The following is an 18866-nucleotide window of genomic DNA, read 5'->3' as shown; positions in this document are numbered from 1 at the left end:
CATTGAAACAACAATGTCATGGTACAAAAAGAAAAATTGGACTTCAGTAATGTAACAAGTGTGGCCTCATAACAATGAGATAACTATTTTGTTTATAAGTGTTTCCAAACCTAATTATGCATACATAACTGCCATCAAACTTCCATGCTTTTGGTAGAGCTAGCATTTGTGTCATTTTTTTAGTGTTCGTGTTGTTTTCGTGTCAACCCGCTTTTCTTAACCGGTGGACACAACACGATAAGAAAACAGATTGAAAATGTTAAACACAAACACGACCCGTTACAATTCGCGAATCACACAACACGACACGATAATCCGTTAAGAATTTTTTATTTTTTATTTTTAAAGAAAGGAAATTTTAAGCAATTAAAAAATCAACTACTGCACACAAAAAAATAATAATACACACACACACACACACAGTCCATAGACGAGCTTGAATGTGAGATTAGAGATGCCCTACGAGTGGCCCTCAAATGTTTGGGCAGCGGAGATGGTAGGAGTGGAGGAGGAAGAGACATCGGAGAAGGTGAGGGAATGGTGGGATCAATCGGTGAAGGAGGGAGTTAGAAGGGGGAGGCAGCTAGGATGACTCATGGTTTTGAGAGAGAGAGAGAGAGAGAGAGAGAGAAAACTGAGAGAATCGAGAGAATGGGGGAGGAAGAGACAAAACAGAAGAAAGAGATAAATTGACAAAAATGCATATGAGCTTAACGGGTTAACGAGTATTCGCAAATGTGACACAATACGACATGATAGCTTAACAGGTCAATATGATATCAACACGACACGATAACTCATACCTAAATACTGAATTTGTCTTACAAATTCATGTCGTATTAACGAGTCGTGTACAATATTGTCACATTTAGCTTTTGGGACGAAATCACCATTTAACATGAAATTTATGATTGGGCAATGATATGTAAGACAATGCTATGTGCGTACAAACAACCCAAGTATTTTTAACCAACTTTTTTTTTTCCTTTCTGCCGACCTGTGTCCTAAAGGTGTGAGACGATCATGTGGTGTAGATGTATTTTTCGGTTTTTAAATGTGAGGGTGTGGTGCGGCCACGTCATTCGCCTTGTACCTACCTATATCTATGGTTTATATTTCATCTTAGCCTAACTTTGGTATATAGGTGGTAATTTCGTTTTGTCCATAGTTAAAAATTGCTGCATGAATCCACATTGGAGTACGTAAACATTAAACATTTATTTTTGAGATAGGTTAGCTTGGTTACTTGCCCCTAAACTTGTATCTAACTCTTGATTTACCCCATATTCTTTTTTTTTTGGCCAATTTCCCCCCTCCGTCTAAATCCACAACATTTCATCTAATTTGTTGTTTAAAATTGAGAGCAAAATAGTCATTTTGTACATTAAACATAAAATAAAATAAACAAAAATTTGAAATACTCTCTCTCTCTCTCTCTCTCTCTCTCTCTCTTTGCAAGCTCATGTAGGGATGAGGGTCGTTATTTGGCAGTGGCTTGGAGGATAGTGAGTGAGTGGTCGGCGAGGCTGGGATTGGTCGGTAGGGATTGGAGTTTGGGGTTGGGGCAGGTCCCCGGAATGAGGGGGTGGTGTGGGGAGAGAAGAAATTGAAGGGGTTTCTAGGTTTGCGGGGAGGGGTGTTCATGGGAGAATTGGGGGGAAGAAAGAAATAGAGGGTGGAGGGTGGTAAATCATCGCACATACGGTCCAACCAGTTAGGAGAGAATCAATAGATTCCTTTTTAGGAGCAATTCATCTTTCCCGAACGCAAGCATATAACTCTTCGTTGGGATGCCAAGAGGTCTGAATAATTGGTGTCAATATGCCTTTAAAGTTACACACAAAAAAACTTTAAACACAAATCAAATAAGACAGGAAACAATAACCTCTTAAGGTCAAAGACCTAAAATATGTCGCATTCTAAATTCCTACTCTACCAAAAACACCTAATTTGGTTGCAGCAACACCTTTTTTTTTTTTTCTTCTCTCCTTTCTACTTTCTTTTTCCTCTTCTCAATTTCGATTTTCGCTTTCTCTCTCTTGTTATCTATCCTTCTCTCTCTCTCTCTCTCTTTACCAAATTGGATGAAATGTTGAGGATTTAGATGGTATGGGGGAAATTGGAGAAAAAGAAGAAGTTCATATCCTTAATTTTCTTAAAAAAAGGATATGGGGTTAATTGAAAGATATGTACAAATTTAGGGGGCAAATCACCACTTAACCCTTTGGGATAACTTGTGCCTGCTTCTTACTGTCCTAAAAGAGCTTTATTTTTACTTAATTAACTAGTGCTAATCAATGATCTGCCTCTTAACAACTTCGAGTCATATGTCATCTAAAAGTTTCAACTTACTTATCACTAGATTAATTATGGTGCGATTGGGATCCACATGTTCTACTTGGTGCGTATGAATTTTCCACTATATTCATGTATGACTGTGTATGCGTCATTTCTTGCTAACTCACCTCACTAAGGTCTTTGTTTGAGAATGGCACCCATAATTGGATATTGGGTTTAAAACCCTCATCATCTCAAAAGGCAAAGTGCCCGTTTGACACCTCTATATCTGTACACACACCACACACCACATAACACACAACACACACACACACACCACACACCACATACCACACACCATACACCACACACAAAAAAGTGTACACTTATTGTGCGTATCATTCAAATATATAACATGTGAGGCATATTAATGCACGTTATTATCACCATAACATCTATTTTCAAATATGCATGCACATGGAGATGTTTTCCAAAGAGAAGGGCAGTGTCTTAATCATTGACGCAAATGGTGGAAACACATATAACACACCAGACAATTTGGAGGAAAGATTTACGTATTGACATCATGCAATATTAAACAATGTAACAATAAAGATTGAAACTATCAACATCAAGTAGCTAAGGCAGGCAGCTAGCTGGTAGTAACTTGTTAATGGTAATGGAGGAGTATGCAGAACGCATTTCTAAACAGAAACACTTTTGAGAATGGAGATGCACTGCAAGTAGTAGGCATATTAAAATAAACTGCAAAAATATTTTTGATGGGGTTGATGAGAGACGCATTGTAAATTGGAAAACGCCACGTCGCTCATGGGCAGTAGGTGGGTGGGTGGCTCCTACGGCTGCAGTTTAGAGTGTAGAGCCACGGAATCTTCAAATATAATACCTGTCTCTCCCTTCTCCTGCAATCGCTTTCTGGGGTCCACTGCTGAATTGGCAAAGGCTCCCTAATGGACCCCACTGTGCTTTGTTGTGCGCTTCAAAAGATTCGCATCACATGTTCTGTCCTATTGTCATGCAGTATCTCCCAACTTTCCGCTACTCATTCTTAAAAAGACAAAAGGACCCCCCTTCTCCTCCCAACAACAAAGTGGCTTCCCTGCCTCTGCTGCCCCCCCGGTTAAATTATTTACTTAATCAAGATAATTTAACTAAAAATGGGTTTTGTCCCGTCTTTTTGGCCCCTAATCCTCTACAGTTGGCCCTTTCGGCTATTGTGGGGCGCAAGTAAAGTTTCTTTTTTCTTTTAAACTCAGTGTTGTTAGAGACAATATTATTTTAACCACAACATGATTAGGAAAATCAAAAGCTCATAATGAAATGGATCCGTAGATCTTTGTCAATCATTTAACCTTTTGTCGGCAGTTTTTTTTCTAGGGTAAATTCGGGGGTATACAATAATAAAAGATCTCAGCAGTAAAAGGAACACTAAAAGAATCTATAGTATAAGCTTTTTAGGTAAAAATGTCAATACAAATCGAAGACTAATCTTTTTTTGCTTTTTTATTTATTTAAAAAATTAAAAAAATACAAGTGATAGTCTAAACTATAAGGAGAAGGGGTTTCACACACATACAACAAAGATGTCATCAAGGTTCAAACTTGAGACCTCTGATTTGCAAGTCAAAATCCTTTTCCATTGAGTTTGACCCGTTGGCATCAAAGGCTAATCATCTTTTGTGAAGATATAACAATTGCATTGGGAATATACGACATGTGAAACACCTACTAGATATACAAAGCGAACATGAAATTAGCTACATTGATTTAGGAAACTAAGATGTTACTTAGTCAACACATATTATACATAGAGAGAGCCATCCACAAACCCTAGTGCATTTTGGCTCTCACAACCAGAGCCGGTCTATTGATTTTGGAGGCCCTGTGCAAATATGGATGTCGAGGCCTTATATAAGTAGGAAAAAAAAAATCCATATAGAAACAAAAATTTCTGACTCAGAAAGAGCTTCCCAAAAAAATTTATTTAGTTACCCCTCTAAATCACAGAGCTGATAAATTGATTTTCCAATTTCAATGCTTGATGAATTCTCATGTGAATAAGGGAGGGAGAAAAGAACTGGGGTTTCCAAGGAACAGAGAGAAAGAAGAAAACAAAAGGTTAAGTACCATGTCAAAATTATAGAAAAATAACCTTTGAAGTATTTTTCGATCAATCTGTCAACCACCCACCAGATATATATATATATATATATATTGAGGGATGCTCTTTAGAGTAACATGCAATTTTTTCTTCTTTCAATTATATCTAAACTATCTAATTTTTAGGTCTTTATTCAAAGATTATTCTTACAACAAATTAGATAAATCGGAAACCGTTTTAACATCCAATTGTGTCCTATAAAATTAATGAACACGGTGATTCAAAAAAGTGCTAAAATTCCAATAACTCAATTGATTTGTCAAATGATATCGGATTCAAGTGATTTTTTGCCCTACATGGGGTGTCCCCTACAAAAAAAAAATTCAACGATCCAAACTGTCTATTTTTTAAAATCTATATTCATAGACCATCCTTTCAAAAAATTAGACAAATCAAAAACCGTTTCGACATCCAATTATATCCTACAAAATCAATGAATAAAGTGCTTTAATAAAGTACTAAATAACTCAATTGAGCGATCAAATGATATCGGATTAAAGTGATTATGATTATTATTATTGATAGAGATCAGTGGCGGAGCTAGAAAATTTTAACAGAGGGGGCACCTCATATTTTGAAATAATTTTTTTTAGAGTGACAACCAAACTAATTACAAAATCCCTAGTTTTAATTTCTATACTTCATTATTTTACATGTTATATTAATTTTCATTATTTTACATGTTATATTAACTATCTACTCATTATCGATCCTAGCAAAAAATCAAATGAAATATATTTTATAAAAAATACTCACAAAGAAAATTTGAACGATAATTTATCACTATAAAATCAAGAGTCGAAGCAATAAGAGATATTGAAAGGGCATCAATGATAGTGAGAAAGGAAAATAAGAGATAAATACAAAGAGATAAATAAAATTTGGTTAAGAAAAGTATGATTTTATTAAGAAGATAATAGCCTCAATGAAGATTTGAGAGGGGGCACATGCCCACCCTGGGCCTTAGCTCCCTCCGCCATTGATAGAGATGATCTTTAAATGATTACCTACAAAATAGACGGTTTGGATTAATGAAATACAATATGAAGTACGTCATACAAGGATGTTCCTCAAATAAGCTTATTTGATGGATTTCTCAATAGGCCATGGAACTCAAGTGGCTCGTATACTGTCAAGTCGGGGTACCACCGTTTTCATGCTAGACAAAATACCGACATTGCAAGCCATAATCACTCCTCACACTTTGTCTCGGAAGGGGTTTGGAAGACCATATGGAAGATGGAGACTCTCCCAAAAATAAAACTGTTTCTTTGGAGAGCTCTATCTGGATCCATCTCAACCAGACTTGCTCTTTTTAAAAGAAAAATTGCAACGGATCCTATCTGCCCAATATGCGAAGGTTTTGAAGAATCGGTGGACACATTCTTTTTCTTTGCCCGTGGACTCAACTTGTGTGGTTTGGCTCAGACCTTTCCTACAAAGTTGACCCCCGGAGGATCTCGACTTTTGATAGATGGATTGAAGGCATTATTTCGATACTTGGCACCTCAAGAATGGATGGCAATTTTTTATTATCTTTTCTCAGTTTCCTGTGTTGGGAAATCTGGAAGGCAAGGTGCAAATTCGTTTTTAATGGGGTTAGCCCTGATCCAAGGCTTGTGATCACCCATGCTAGAGATGCTTGCTCTGAATATTTAGCGGTTAACTCCAAGGTTGATGCTAGAGGGAACCTTTCTCCTGTTCATCAAGTCCAAGGAACCCGGTGGTCTAATCCAAGCCCAAGCTATGTAAAATTCAACTTGGATGGCTCTTGGCTTCCTGGCACAATGAAGGGCAGCATTGGCATTGTGTCTCGTAATTCCTCTGGGGATTGGTGTGGTGGTCTTGCCTCCCCACTTTCATGTGTTTCATCTCTTAGTGCAGCAGCTCTTTGTGCTTTACATCTTGCTAAAAACAGGGGTAATATGAAAGTCATCTTGGAGACAGATTGCAAGGTGTTACTAGATGGCATCTCTGGAAATCATGATAACAACTCCTGGGCTATCCTCCCTCTTATTGACGAAATCCATGATGTGGTTTCGAGCTTCGAAGAGGTGATTTGGTCTTGGGTACCTAGGAGTGCAAATCGTGCGGCTCATGGCGTCGATAGGTAACAGAGCTATGGAAAGTTGGGTCGACAGACCACCATTGTCTCTCGTTGGGGTGTTAACATCGATGGTTTGCCTTGTCCACCTCTTGTTGCATCTGCAATTTAGTTTTAATTCCTATTAGTAGTTAGTTTACTGGGTAGGGACTGTTTGTTCTAGGTTCCGGTGGAATCTAGCTATGTCTAACCTTGCTTTTGGTAGTTTGTTTCATGTGTTATGCTGGCTCTTTGTGGCTTTTGCCTTCTATCTGTATTTCTATTCCCTGTTTTGGGATCCTTTGGAATACAACATGAATCTCAATAGAAGCTCTATATATATATATAAAGAAATTTTATCTACTGTACTATGCATTTCAAAATTTCTAGACGATTTACTTAATTAATATATATATATATATATATAAAGAAATTTTATCTACTGTACTATGCATTTCAAAATTTCTAGACGATTTACTTAATTAATTTTTTTTTAATAAGAGTTGATTGTAAAAGTGCAAAAAAATGTTTTAGAAAAGGATGTTCAAAACAAAACATATTTTTGCAAGATGGCAGGCTATATTAAGTATATTTGATTCCAATATTGAATATTTGAAAGGCATTGAAAATAGTATTCCCAAATTTCGTACCATAGAAAGGAACAGAGGAATGGCGGATAAAAAACCCGTCAAAGATGAAACCCAGTCAACAACCAGAAAGCTTCCCTCCTGAGTAACTACAGTAAAAAATACACCATCCCAAATCATCCCTTTCCCATGAAATCCACCACTCCAAGTCATCAATCGATTTTCACGTCTTGGTTCTACAATCAGTCATCCTCGCCCCAATGATCAGTTAGCTCTGGTGTCTACCTATGATCCATTCCAAGTCACAACTCATTCTCACACCCTATGGCCAGTAAATTATACAAAACATCCCCATACCTTCACAGAAGTAATACCCGTATTTTTATAATTGAACCCTGTTACAATCATCTTGCAGGTCCAGTCAAAATGGCTAAAGCCTATTAACCACTCAATCGTCATTTCATCCCTCCTCATCCAGAAAAGTCACTCCAGTATTATATATATATATATATATATATATATGATTGGCGTTCCTAAAATAGGGTTTATTGGCCTTCCTAAAATAGGGTTTATTCTCTTATTATTATCACCAGTGGTATAGTAGTAGTGTGCGAAGAACATGGCATGGCACTTGGGTTTGTTCCCTCCCTGTATAAAAGTGAAAGGCAACTTATCAAACAAAACCCTAAATATCCACGGACGAACCAATAGAATGTGAAACACTTGGATTTGTCCGAATGTGGTGCGTGCAAGTTGCAAGTTGCAAGTTGCAACCACCGTTATCACATTTTAAGACAGGACATAAAGGACGCGTGCTTTTTATATGTCCTATCAAAATTATCAAATATGCAAAATAAATAAGCTGTAAGCCTGTAACAAAACAATATTATAATGCAAGTGGGCGTGTGGGTGCAACGAGCCAAAATGACCAATTCGATCTGATTGACAGGAGGCCAAATTTCCATGCTAATCAATGTCACCAATTTGGGTCTTTAAGATCTTTGAGTAGTTGGAGGACCTCATCAAATTTAGAATTGGAACAAGCAGCTAGCAACAGAAAAATGGCCATCTCTCTCTCTCTCTCTCTCTCTCTCTCTCTCTCTCAGTGGACACTGAGCTACTAGCTACTAGACTGAGACGAACATGGACCTTCCAGAACAGCTATAACCAAACAGTACCAAGTTTGGCCTTATTTCTTGAGCACTCTTCTGTGTGGTGTGTGGTGCCCTTGTCGCCTGATGAGTCGACAAGTATTCTTGACTCTTCGACTCTTCGTTGAGGCAATTCAACACACACACAGGTGGACAAGTGGGAGGCAGAAGAGTTCGAGCCCACATATTCCTCACCATGTCTAATTTCATGCACACTAAATGCTTAAATTTACTAGCATATTTTGAGATGGTTAAGAACTTTTGGCACTTTCTCCTTATCATTGGTACTAGACTTTGCGGAATGGGCGACCTATACACCGGATTAAGACGATATATGGAAATATTATCAAATCGTTTAGTACTTTAAGTTGAAGCATTGTGGAATGTTGTTGACACCCACTACCCGCATTGCAAAAATAACGTAACTTGGGATTGTTTGAGAGCTTGTGGAGTACTATTTATTAAATTTCAGAGAGATGAGCTAGCAGTTCACTACTAGCAATACCGATATTGTTTTCAATTTAACCACCTATAAAGCTCAATAAGTGTGGGCTTTTATCACAAAAGGCCTTTGTGCTATTAATAGTAGAACAATTCATTATATATTTTATTTTATTTAGTCAAGTTTTCGACGTGAGACTTATATTCTTCAACACGCCCCCTCACGTGAGACCATCACATATTAGGGCACATGTGGAGACAAGTCTACATCGGAGTCAATCATTTAAGTCCGACACGTGAACATCACGTATTGAATAAGGAGTAGGGGTAAATATTCAAGTCCAACATGTTAACACTACATATTGGGTAAGGTAAAGACCCAATTCAAGCTGAGTCAATCAACCCGCTCTGATACCATATTAAATTTCAACGGTCCACTACTATTCAACACCGATAAGCAAGTTTTATCGGTTTTAGAAGCAAGTTTTATCCATGGCTCTTATAATTTTTTTTTTTTTAAAAAAAATGATGATTGTAAGGTCTCTTCTTAATTTTCATGTTAGAGCCCAAGTTCTGTTGTCCAACTCCACTTGGGTTAGGCCTTAACTCTACGTATGAACCTTGGATTGGTCAATTGTATAGTCAAAGCCGTACATTCTAACAAAGCCCAATTCATGCGGAGCCTTGAATGAGTTGAAAGTAAATCTCAACAGTTCTTATTTGACCATTAGTTAACAAAAGTACATTTCATCTTTCATGCGGGCCTTCACTTCAATTCTGTAGGGCTCATGTTGATGGACAATTCCCCTGTGTTGGACCCCATAAAGGTGAACAAATAGCAAAATTGGTTTCCTGAAAAAACAAAGCTAAAACCTCTTTCAAATTTCAATAACAAGAGATCGGGAATTCCAACTTAAAACTTCTATTATTATTAAAAAAAGAAAAATCTCTAGACTAATAGTTAGTTGATATTTGATTTATTACGTTCAACCTTCAATGATATTTAAGTTTGTTTATCTTTAGTAATCAAGTTTTGTCCAAGTCAAATTGCCAGTTAACATTCATGATTCATCCATATATAGTTGCCTGTTTTCTGCAAAAATAATATGTAAAATGTAAAATATATCTTATACCTCGCAAAGGGTAGGGTAATTACAGGAAATGTAAGTCATCCATCCAAGGCGAAGAAAAGGGTGAAGGAAACAAACAACAGATAAGTTCTACAAGCATAAATGCTATATTGTCCCAATCTCTCAAGTCAAAAAAGAAAAAGAAAAAAAAAGGATATACATCTCTGCTAAATTAAGTATACACAGAAACCTTGTCAGGGCAAAGCCAAATGGTTAAGTTATTGGTTGCCACCAATATTTATTAACTAATCCAAACGCCTGCAGAGGTGGATCTACACAGCTAAAATGTAGTAATAATGCTTTCTTTTTTCCCAGCATAGCTGGACACTTGAGGAGGCCTAAAGGTCATTTCATGTATCTCATCTCAAGACAGGACCACTGCCCTCAAGAAACGAGAAACACTTGTGTGCAACGAGAATAACATTATTTTGCTATTTTTGTTTTATACAAATTTTTCTACCCAAAAACACTCAGGATTAGATACTGTACTTGTAAGCAATTATAATTTTTTTACCTCTTGAATTTCAGTGTAAAAAAATGTTAACAGAGCAAAATGTTAAAAAAACAGAATGACGAACAAAAGGCAAATAGAAAACAGAAAATTACCTACCAAACCAAACCAAGAAACGAGTTTAATTTGCAAGATTGGACCACAGCTGCTGAAAGCTGACCAATGCAATATCATAATCATATTGTGGACCACTTTTGTACGGCCATGGCATTGGCCGCATGGTTTGGCAAAAAATAATGGACCCTTGTTTTATTTTGTTTCCAAACAGATTATGTATTTTGTTTCCAAACAGATTATGTAAAAATACTTTCAAAGCATATGACCCAGCCAGCTCCATGCATCTTCCGTAAAAACAAATCCGGAAGGACCAAAGGCAGTGCCGTGCAGTGCAGGACTGTCTTGACTTGTTAAAAAGTCCGAGAGAGCCTCTGAAATCTGAATAGTACGTTTGGCATTTCATGGGAAAGTGTGACAAGCTATATACCAGAGACAATAAGCAGCCCAGACCAGTCCAGTTCAGACCAGCCCAGCCAAGCCCATTGGATGCCAATCCTGTGGTTTAGATCATATAGGATAAAACAATCCGACTGTCCTGCTGCTAGACTCTGCAACAACAGCAACCAAACCTGGGATTGATATGAATGATGATAAAGATGTTGCGAATTTAAACCAATTATTTGGATACATATTGGGATAGATATATATATATATAAAAGGGTCGCCTTATCATTAAGCCACTCACGAGCAGAATGTGTGATTTTTCATAAATTCATTCATCATCTGTGCCAAACAACGATGGTTGCGCCGAATCAAAGGTGGTGGACGATGTTTCAATAATTTTAAACCCCCATAACTTTAAACATAATAGCTTCTCGCATTGAACACCTCCAATATTGATTCAAATTTTTGTTCGCGTTCTCAATAACGGAACGGTTGCAAATGATTGACAAAATTATTAACATGAAGGTATAAATTTTACAGTTGTAAGCATGCATACTTGAGCCACTAGTCAATTGAATTGATATACAATTGTTGGAATTTGGAAAGAAAAAAAGAAAAGAGGAAAAGGGGTCAGCTTTCAGGAGTTTAAAGAGGGCAGCAACCGAGAAAGAAGAGGAAATGTGATATGCTGGAACCCATTGCTCTCTCTTTCTTTCTGGACTTTTATCAAACAATCCGTATGTTATCATTGTCTTTCTTCCTTTTTCTTTTTAGGTTGAAAATACGCCTACAGTCTGAATAGTCTTATGCCCAAAAAGCAAGCAAAGTGTAAGGAACAACAAAGACATCTCATACAAAATCAAAAGATATTGTTCCCCGATTTCAGCATTCCCCCCACCCACTTTCACCTTTTCTTTATTTTTTTTCACTTCAGAAATACTTGTATGAAACGCAAATAATACTATTTTACATAAAACTAATTTCTTCTTAATCTTCTAAATTCTCCGCTTTCTTTATTGGTTCCTCTTTTCCATAATTCCACCTTTCATCCACGTGCTTTTCTTCTTCTACATAGACTAGGCCAAGAGATTTCTACACAAGTGCGACACTTCAATGCAATATTCTATGTATTATTATAGTGGCAATTACCAAATCTAGCAATAGATTACTTATATAGTATATGAGACGGGGTCAATATATATCAACGGAAATTTGAGCTAGCTTCTTATTTTATATTGACTCCGGCAATCGCGGTGCATTAGAAAATAATTAGGAGATTGATTATATTGTACCTAAGTAAGCTCAAACACTAGGCATGCATTAAATTGTTTCTTGTGGGAGCTAGTAGAAAGCACATGTAGTGCTTATTGTGGGTGTCTTTTGTGATGATTAACCACTATTAAGTGAGATCGATCGGTCCAATTCTTGCCTACAAATGTGGTGGGAGCAATCTAAATGAATTGAATTCATCCCCTTCCTTCTCATTTGCTAAGCAACACATACAAGATTAAGAAGTTGAACTTTTCAATCAAAGGGTCTTTTACAAATCTGAAATTAAAGCACTTAAAATGGGCATTTTTGCAAATACATAGTACGAAGGTCATTCTCTATTATTTGTAACTCTAGTTGACAAGAGAGACATTCATGTAACGGGATAATACTTTTTTTAATTTCTGGTCAATAGAGCAATGATACGCGAAATAATTTTTTCACATACCATTACATTATTTTCCGTTACAAGAAATTTTTTCTGCTAGTTGACCTGGCCTTGTTTGGTGGGGCATGCCATGCCACTGTTAATAAGATACCAAAGCTAATAAATGTATAATTACAAGAAATGCACTTTGGAAATATTGAATGGTCCATTTTTTTTATCAATGTTAATATTGATATAAAATGGTCCATTAATTACTACTACAAATAAAATTAGTAAATATCATAGGAGCTTATAGGTGGGAAGAGAGGCATGGCATGCATTGAAAGTCGAGGTGGACGGTGTTAAGAGATTTGGTGGGTTTACACCTGTTGGTCTTGTTCAAGTGATTAGGGCAAATTTCAAACCCAAAGTCATACAAGATTTAGCTCATCCATCGAGGTCAAACCTCCAACTTATACTCACAATATTTTCCAACACCTAAAATGGTTGTGGCCGACAGCACGTTCCTCTAACCACATGCATAACAGGCCTTTTCTACCAAAAATTTCATTTTAATTCTTCAGGAAATCAGACCACAAGTGTTATTTTCATGTTCCAATTATGCAGAAATTTTTTGGTGTTTCTTTTGTTTTGTTTTTTGGATTGCCGACTGCTATTTGCCAGCAACCAAATGTTAACGTTGGGTACATATTTATACAAAATTAAGAATGATGGGCAATGAGAAGCTTATAATAATGTGGAAGAAAAAGCCACATAGATATTATTGTTTTCTTTTTGTTTTTTTCTTTAGAAAGGCCATGCAAGAGAGGCTTATGAGTAGAGATATATAATAATACTGCCTGCTGCAAGTACACTCTTCATTGCTATGTTCATGTTCTTAAAAACTTTCCTCCGGATAAAATGCAAACCATCTCTGTTTCCTAATCCCATATAATCCATCATCCACAGAACAGTCCAGAGATCATTGAGTATGTGGATCGGATTTGGTTGGCAAAATTAGGATGAAAGTTTCAGAGATGGTATGCAATTTAACAAATCGCATAAGAACATAAGTACTTATTAGAGATGGAAAGACTTTTTTTTGGGTCCTTAATGAAAAAAGGTGGGAACCATTTGAGGAACTAGCGAGGGATGAAGCTGAGAATCTCTGCATTTGGGTTGTGGCTGAGCTTCCTCTTCTTTGACAGAGGCTCTGGTGAAGACGAGACTGATGAGGCCACGGCCCACGAATCATTTGAACTATCAGAGCTAAACGACATGTCTATAACTCCATTTGGACTGCCAGGAATTGAACCAAACTTGCGCTTGTTGGAAGGTTTGCAATGGCCTCCTGATGATGACAATTCCAGGACAAGCTTATAGCAATCATCCACTTTGTCCTGTTTAAGATTCAATCAGAGTTTGAGAACTTTGATAAAAAATTCAAACTTTCCATGTTTTAGTATAGGAAAGATTGGTGCTTGGAGATTCGGGTTAAAGGGTGAACAAACCTTGTCAATTCCGAGAATGCCCAAGAGCTGGTTTTGATATTCGACATGTAAACAGGGTTCTATATTGTTGACAACGTGCAGCATTGTAGCAGTGGCCACTACAGATGGAAGGAAAGACATGAACCTAGAATCTGCAATTTTAAAATTCAAAGAAAAGGCCAAGAATATTGTAAGAAAGGATTAAAGATTTCAACTTAACTTTGTTTGTTGTCTATGTTATTGCAGAAAAGGGATCAAGTTTGAGAATAAGGGAAGGGCAAGATTAGGGATGGCTTTACCTGAAATGAGATTCAGAAGGATGAGCTCACATCTCTTGAGAAACTCCCAACAGAGATGGTGTTTTAGCCCAAGCCTCCTTGTGATGTAATCGACAAATGAAAGTGGAGTGACAGGGTTCATCTTCCATTGAAGTGTGGAGAGCACCAAAATCTCCATTCTCTTAATAGTTCTAGCTTCAAAAAAATACTTACTGTCTTCCACCTTAAAAGTCAGAAAAACCCAGATTGGTTTAGCAAATCAGGACATGGACACAAAATCACAAGCTTTAAACAATCAAACATGAACATACTTGGAAGTCCAGTAAAAGGGGAACTTGGGTCTCCTCCACTTTGGCAGCAAGAGAGAGACAAGCCACAGCAGCAAGCTGGGTCGTCCATGGCTTCTCAATCTGAAACTGGAGGCTGAAGAAGAACCTATCAAAGTAATCCACAGCAAGAACGGCAGTGAGAGCAGAGAAAGAGAAGTGGGTAATCACTCTCAGCATCCAATCCACTGCCTCTTTACGAGCCCCAGACACGGATGAGCTGATTTGGAGAGGTTTTTGAAGCTCACCATTTTGTTCTGCTTCTTTGGATAACAGCGAGATTAGCTCCTCGTTGTCCCAAAACAAGTCTTGCTCTAGCAAGATTGGAACTTTTATTGGCTTATACGATGAAATATTGCTGTAACAACTGTCTCCTACAAATTCATCTTCCTCTTGGAAATACTCCACTACACTCGCTTGCTCCTCCAAATGCTCTTCTGAGCAATACAGAGCATCCAAAAGGAAAACTGGGTTTTGTTCTTCACTTGGTTCTACTTCTCGCTGATGATGATGTTGATCCATCTTCTTCTGAGAAGAAGAGGTTTGGTTCTGGGCTCATTACTTCATGAACAGGCCAGAGGCAGAGAGTGTGAAGAAGAAAGAGAGGCCTGAAGACTCAGCCTTAGGCATCTTCTCTCAATCTTAATCTCTACCTCTTTCTCTCTCTCAGTATTCTATCTGTCTGTGATTTAAAGAGCAGAGCAGTAGGGAAGAGGAGGGGAGGGGGACTGAGCAGTGACCACAACTCACTCTCTCAAAGATGCGGTTTTATATATAACTTGTGGGTTGTTTGTTTGGTTTTGTTTGGTTTTGTTTTTCCCTTCCTACTGTCACTGTAAAATTCTGCTCTTTTCAATTGGGGAGCTCGCGTGCCTAAATCCACCGGACCTTGATGCATAATGGACTATGCAGCACAACAAGTTGACACGTGACATTTGCATCTTCCTCACCTTGCATTTCAGGCCCACCTCCTATCAACCCCCTGTGATCAAAGTCGTCGGATGCCATGAGCCGTCTGATCAGATGACCATGTGATGAACATGCACATCCACACCAAATATGAATAAAAAAGAATGCTTCGAGCTGGTAGAATGGGGGGGTATGAGTGGCCGGACACGAGAGGATCTTCTGCTCTGCGCTTGTGTTATTTGTGGCTGTTTATTTAATTATTTTTATATAATTTGTATTTTGTTTTTCTATATGTTTTTATTATCAGAGGATAAATCTAGCCTTATATTTTAGTCTCGGATACAGCAAGAGTGGGTGAAATTGGCGCGAGCGGGAGCCCTTCGCGCGAAAAACAATTTACCCTCTAAATCTGGTGCACATTGCAACGACCAAAATCGGTGCCAATAAATATTTTTTGAAATTTTCTTTCCCAATTCAAATATTATAAAATATTATTTGCAACGATAACAAATGAGCTGGCAGCTTTGTGTTGTGTAGGTTAGACACAAGATTGCATCGCCATTTTTGTATTGAGCTCTGTTTTCACACCTTTTATTATTTTACACATAAAATTTGTGGCGCAAAACAACTTTGTGTATGATTTAAGACCGTTGTGCATGAATCGGTGTCAGACTACGTGCTTTTGGGATGAAGCTCTCATCTCATATGATTCATACATAACGTTATGCATCAAATGATCTCATCTTACTTATTTAAAATATAAAAGAAAAATAAAAGAAAAGAGTTGTCTCTCTCGGATGCCTTTGCCTCTGCAGCTCATATATGCAAATTATCTCCATATATTATTAGACATTCAAGCGACATGGGAGTGGGGCTAGGTGGGATATTGATATGGTTAGGGTGTCAAGTGTCAAGTATTTAAAACCATGTTGTAGATGCCTAAAACCATGTTGTAGATGCCTATCTCTATGTTGGGTGCCATCAGCCATGACAATTGTTTTGTTTTTTGTTTTTGTTTTTCTGAACTAGGTAGATCTTAATTTTTAGGTGTTGTTACATTTTAGCCGAACAAATGGATGAAGTTCGCTGCAAGTGTTACATTGTAATAAAATTTGCTTATATACTTGTCTATAGGTGAATAAGGAGCTTTTTATCATTGACTATGTATGGTTTTTAATTTATACTGAAAAATTCGTAATAAAGATTTTGGTTTGATTGGTTTTGGTAAAAGGAAAAGTGAAACTTTATACATATAATTTTAAGCTTTAACCTAGAGAAGAAGTAAAGGCATCCGGGAGCTAACTCTTTTCATTTCTTTATTTGTTTCTTTAAATATTGATGATCCTATTTGTTGCAGGGTTATTTTCCCCGGTTTGCTATCGTATTTGAGACATCCTATTGTATCAACTAGCTATTAATCTAGTGTTACTTCTCTTCACAAAGTTACCAAATGTCTCAAGTTTGAATCTCCCTCTTATATTAACACACAACGCATAAGGCAGATTATAGTCACATAACTGAACTGTTTTGCACGTAATGAGTTTTGAATATCCAATTAAGTTTTAAGAAGATTATAAGATTTTTGAAGGCTCATTATTTGTATATATATATTTTTTATTTTTTATTTTTTTTTGCTTGGTATTAAGCATTCTTTAAAATTTCAGAGATCAACAAGCCAAGTTTAAAATGAATATTTCTTGGAATTACAAACTCCCCAGCAGCAGGACAACTCAATTCCTCTTTTGTACGAAAAGGTGGTCTCCCTCTGCACTGCACTCAACCATTATGTTTACAACAACAGCCAGCAACAATTACAGAAGAGAGAGAACACACTGTGTCTAGCACTGTATGTCTTCAAGCTCCTCAGACTTACCTTCCCTCCCTCTATGCCATGTAACACTAATAAAAGATTAAAAAACAACCCTTCGCTGAGTGTTTGCTCTATATGTTGCTAATTCAGTACTCCACTCTACGTGTTTCTTAACAATAAGGACGGGACCGTTTATCCCACATACATGTTCTGCTACGCCCTAATTCCATCCACACATGTTATAATCATTTTTCCGTTACTAATATCCTTATAACATGTTGATTAACCGACAAAGAGCTTATAGCTCAAGTGTTTAAGAGTAGTTGAGATTTATGCGCTCGAATCATCCCTCTCGTAATATTATCCTTCCAACATGTTGATCAACCTATAAGGGACTTGTAACTCAAGTGTTTAAGAGTATTTACCATGCACTTGAGGTCATGTGCTCGAATTCTCCTATCATAATATCGCTTGTATAAAAAAACATGATGATTAATAAGACTATAAGAAATTTTTTCCCCTTTTCTATTTTTGGTGTCGAGGTTTTCTAGGGCTGAGAGTCTAATAAGACTGAGATGTTGCTTTAATTTTTTGTTCTTCTTTTCTTGGTCCTTTTATAGGGTACACTCTCCAAGAAATGAAGCTAGAGAGCGAAAGAAGATAGTGTGAGGACAAAAAGTGTTTGTGCTGTAGCAGGTTATAGACTCAGACTCCATCAATGAGATTGTGATTTGTGCATTTGTGGTGGTGGTGGTGAAGGTTTCCAAATTCCAACCCCAACCCACTCAAATATCCCTCTAAAATCAAAACTAAAACTGAACAAAGGTTGGCCCTGTTTTACTGTTAGAAAGCCTCCAAAGCTCTCCTTTGGTTTTTTTTTTCTTTTTCTTTACTAATTTACCTTTTACTTTTTTGTACGATCATTATTAGCATTTTTTTCCTTTCCTAAAACACCACCACCTATTTCATCATTCTGGTCAAAGTCAGATATGCCCACTCTCTGAAGATACAGAAAGTTGGTTCATTTCCTCACATTTCAATCACAGCAACGGAAAGCAAGCAAGCAAGCAAGCAAACCCCTTTATTGGAACTCATCAAACCATCGTCATAGCTCGCAGTCTATAGCTGATAAGACCATCACAAGAATCACAGCCGTTGCTTGTTCGTTTAAGATCGTAGAGATCTTTTAAGCCCCATGTGTATTAGCAAGCAAGAGAAAACTCATCATGCCTATTATATGGGCTGTGGGGGTGAGGGCCCACATGGATCTTCTCCGTCCAGTTGTGGGCACTCTCCATGTAGAGGAGGGGCCCACCCAGAACAGCGTCCGAACCTAATCATAATGTTTGTCTCATAATTACGGCACCACCCTACAGAAGTTACTCTTATTGATTGTAACTACTGAGATGATGATAGACGAGAGTTGACCTCTGATTACTCAAGAGGCCCAGATTAACCACTTTTCTCTAATTTACCTTTTCTTAATCTTCACACACCATGCATGCATTAAATAATAAGAATAATTACAGGTAAACAGTCATTACTCTAAAACTAACCTAATTTACAGGCTCCGACCAACTAACCTAACCGACATATGCAGTCAAAAGTTTGCAT

The 18866-nt window shown here is 37.3% G+C and overlaps 2 protein-coding genes across 2 annotated transcripts; one reads left to right on the top strand and one right to left on the bottom strand.

The window, feature by feature from the left end:
• Positions 1–454: 454 nt before the first annotated feature.
• On the top strand, positions 455–6573 carry LOC148919615 (uncharacterized). Its single transcript, XM_089044399.1, has 2 exons — positions 455–529; positions 6031–6573. The coding sequence occupies exons 1-2, from the start codon at positions 455–457 to the stop codon at positions 6571–6573; spliced, it is 618 nt and encodes a 205-aa protein (XP_088900525.1).
• Positions 6574–13285: 6712 nt separating this feature from the next.
• Positions 13286–15378, bottom strand: LOC103320374 (cyclin-D3-3-like). The gene is made up of 4 exons (XM_008222052.3): positions 14519–15378; positions 14229–14430; positions 13951–14081; positions 13286–13839 (listed from the first exon to the last, which is right to left on the bottom strand). The coding sequence occupies exons 1-4, from the start codon at positions 15053–15055 to the stop codon at positions 13582–13584; spliced, it is 1128 nt and encodes a 375-aa protein (XP_008220274.2). The 5' UTR covers positions 15056–15378; the 3' UTR covers positions 13286–13581.
• Positions 15379–18866: the final 3488 nt, after the last annotated feature.

The sequence above is a fragment of the Prunus mume genome, linkage group LG2 (assembly GCF_029339155.1).
Source record: "Prunus mume cultivar Tortuosa linkage group LG2, ASM2933915v1, whole genome shotgun sequence".
In the NCBI taxonomy this organism is placed as follows: Eukaryota; Viridiplantae; Streptophyta; class Magnoliopsida; order Rosales; family Rosaceae; genus Prunus; species Prunus mume.
Note: the sequence above shows the minus strand (reverse complement) of the source record. Positions and strands in the feature narration are given on the sequence as shown.

Coding starts and splice junctions, on each gene's coding strand:
- LOC148919615 (XM_089044399.1), top strand. CDS start 455: ATGCCCTACGAGTGGCCCTCAAATGTTTGGGCAGCGGAGATGGTAGGA. Junction 530..6,030: donor AGGAAGAGACATCGGAGAAG/GTGAGGGAATGG, acceptor GAAATCTGGAAG/GCAAGGTGCAAATTCGTTTT.
- LOC103320374 (XM_008222052.3), bottom strand. CDS start 15,055: ATGGATCAACATCATCATCAGCGAGAAGTAGAACCAAGTGAAGAACAA. Junction 14,431..14,518: donor CCCTTTTACTGGACTTCCAA/GTATGTTCATGT, acceptor CTGACTTTTAAG/GTGGAAGACAGTAAGTATTT. Junction 14,082..14,228: donor CCTTCTGAATCTCATTTCAG/GTAAAGCCATCC, acceptor TTAAAATTGCAG/ATTCTAGGTTCATGTCTTTC.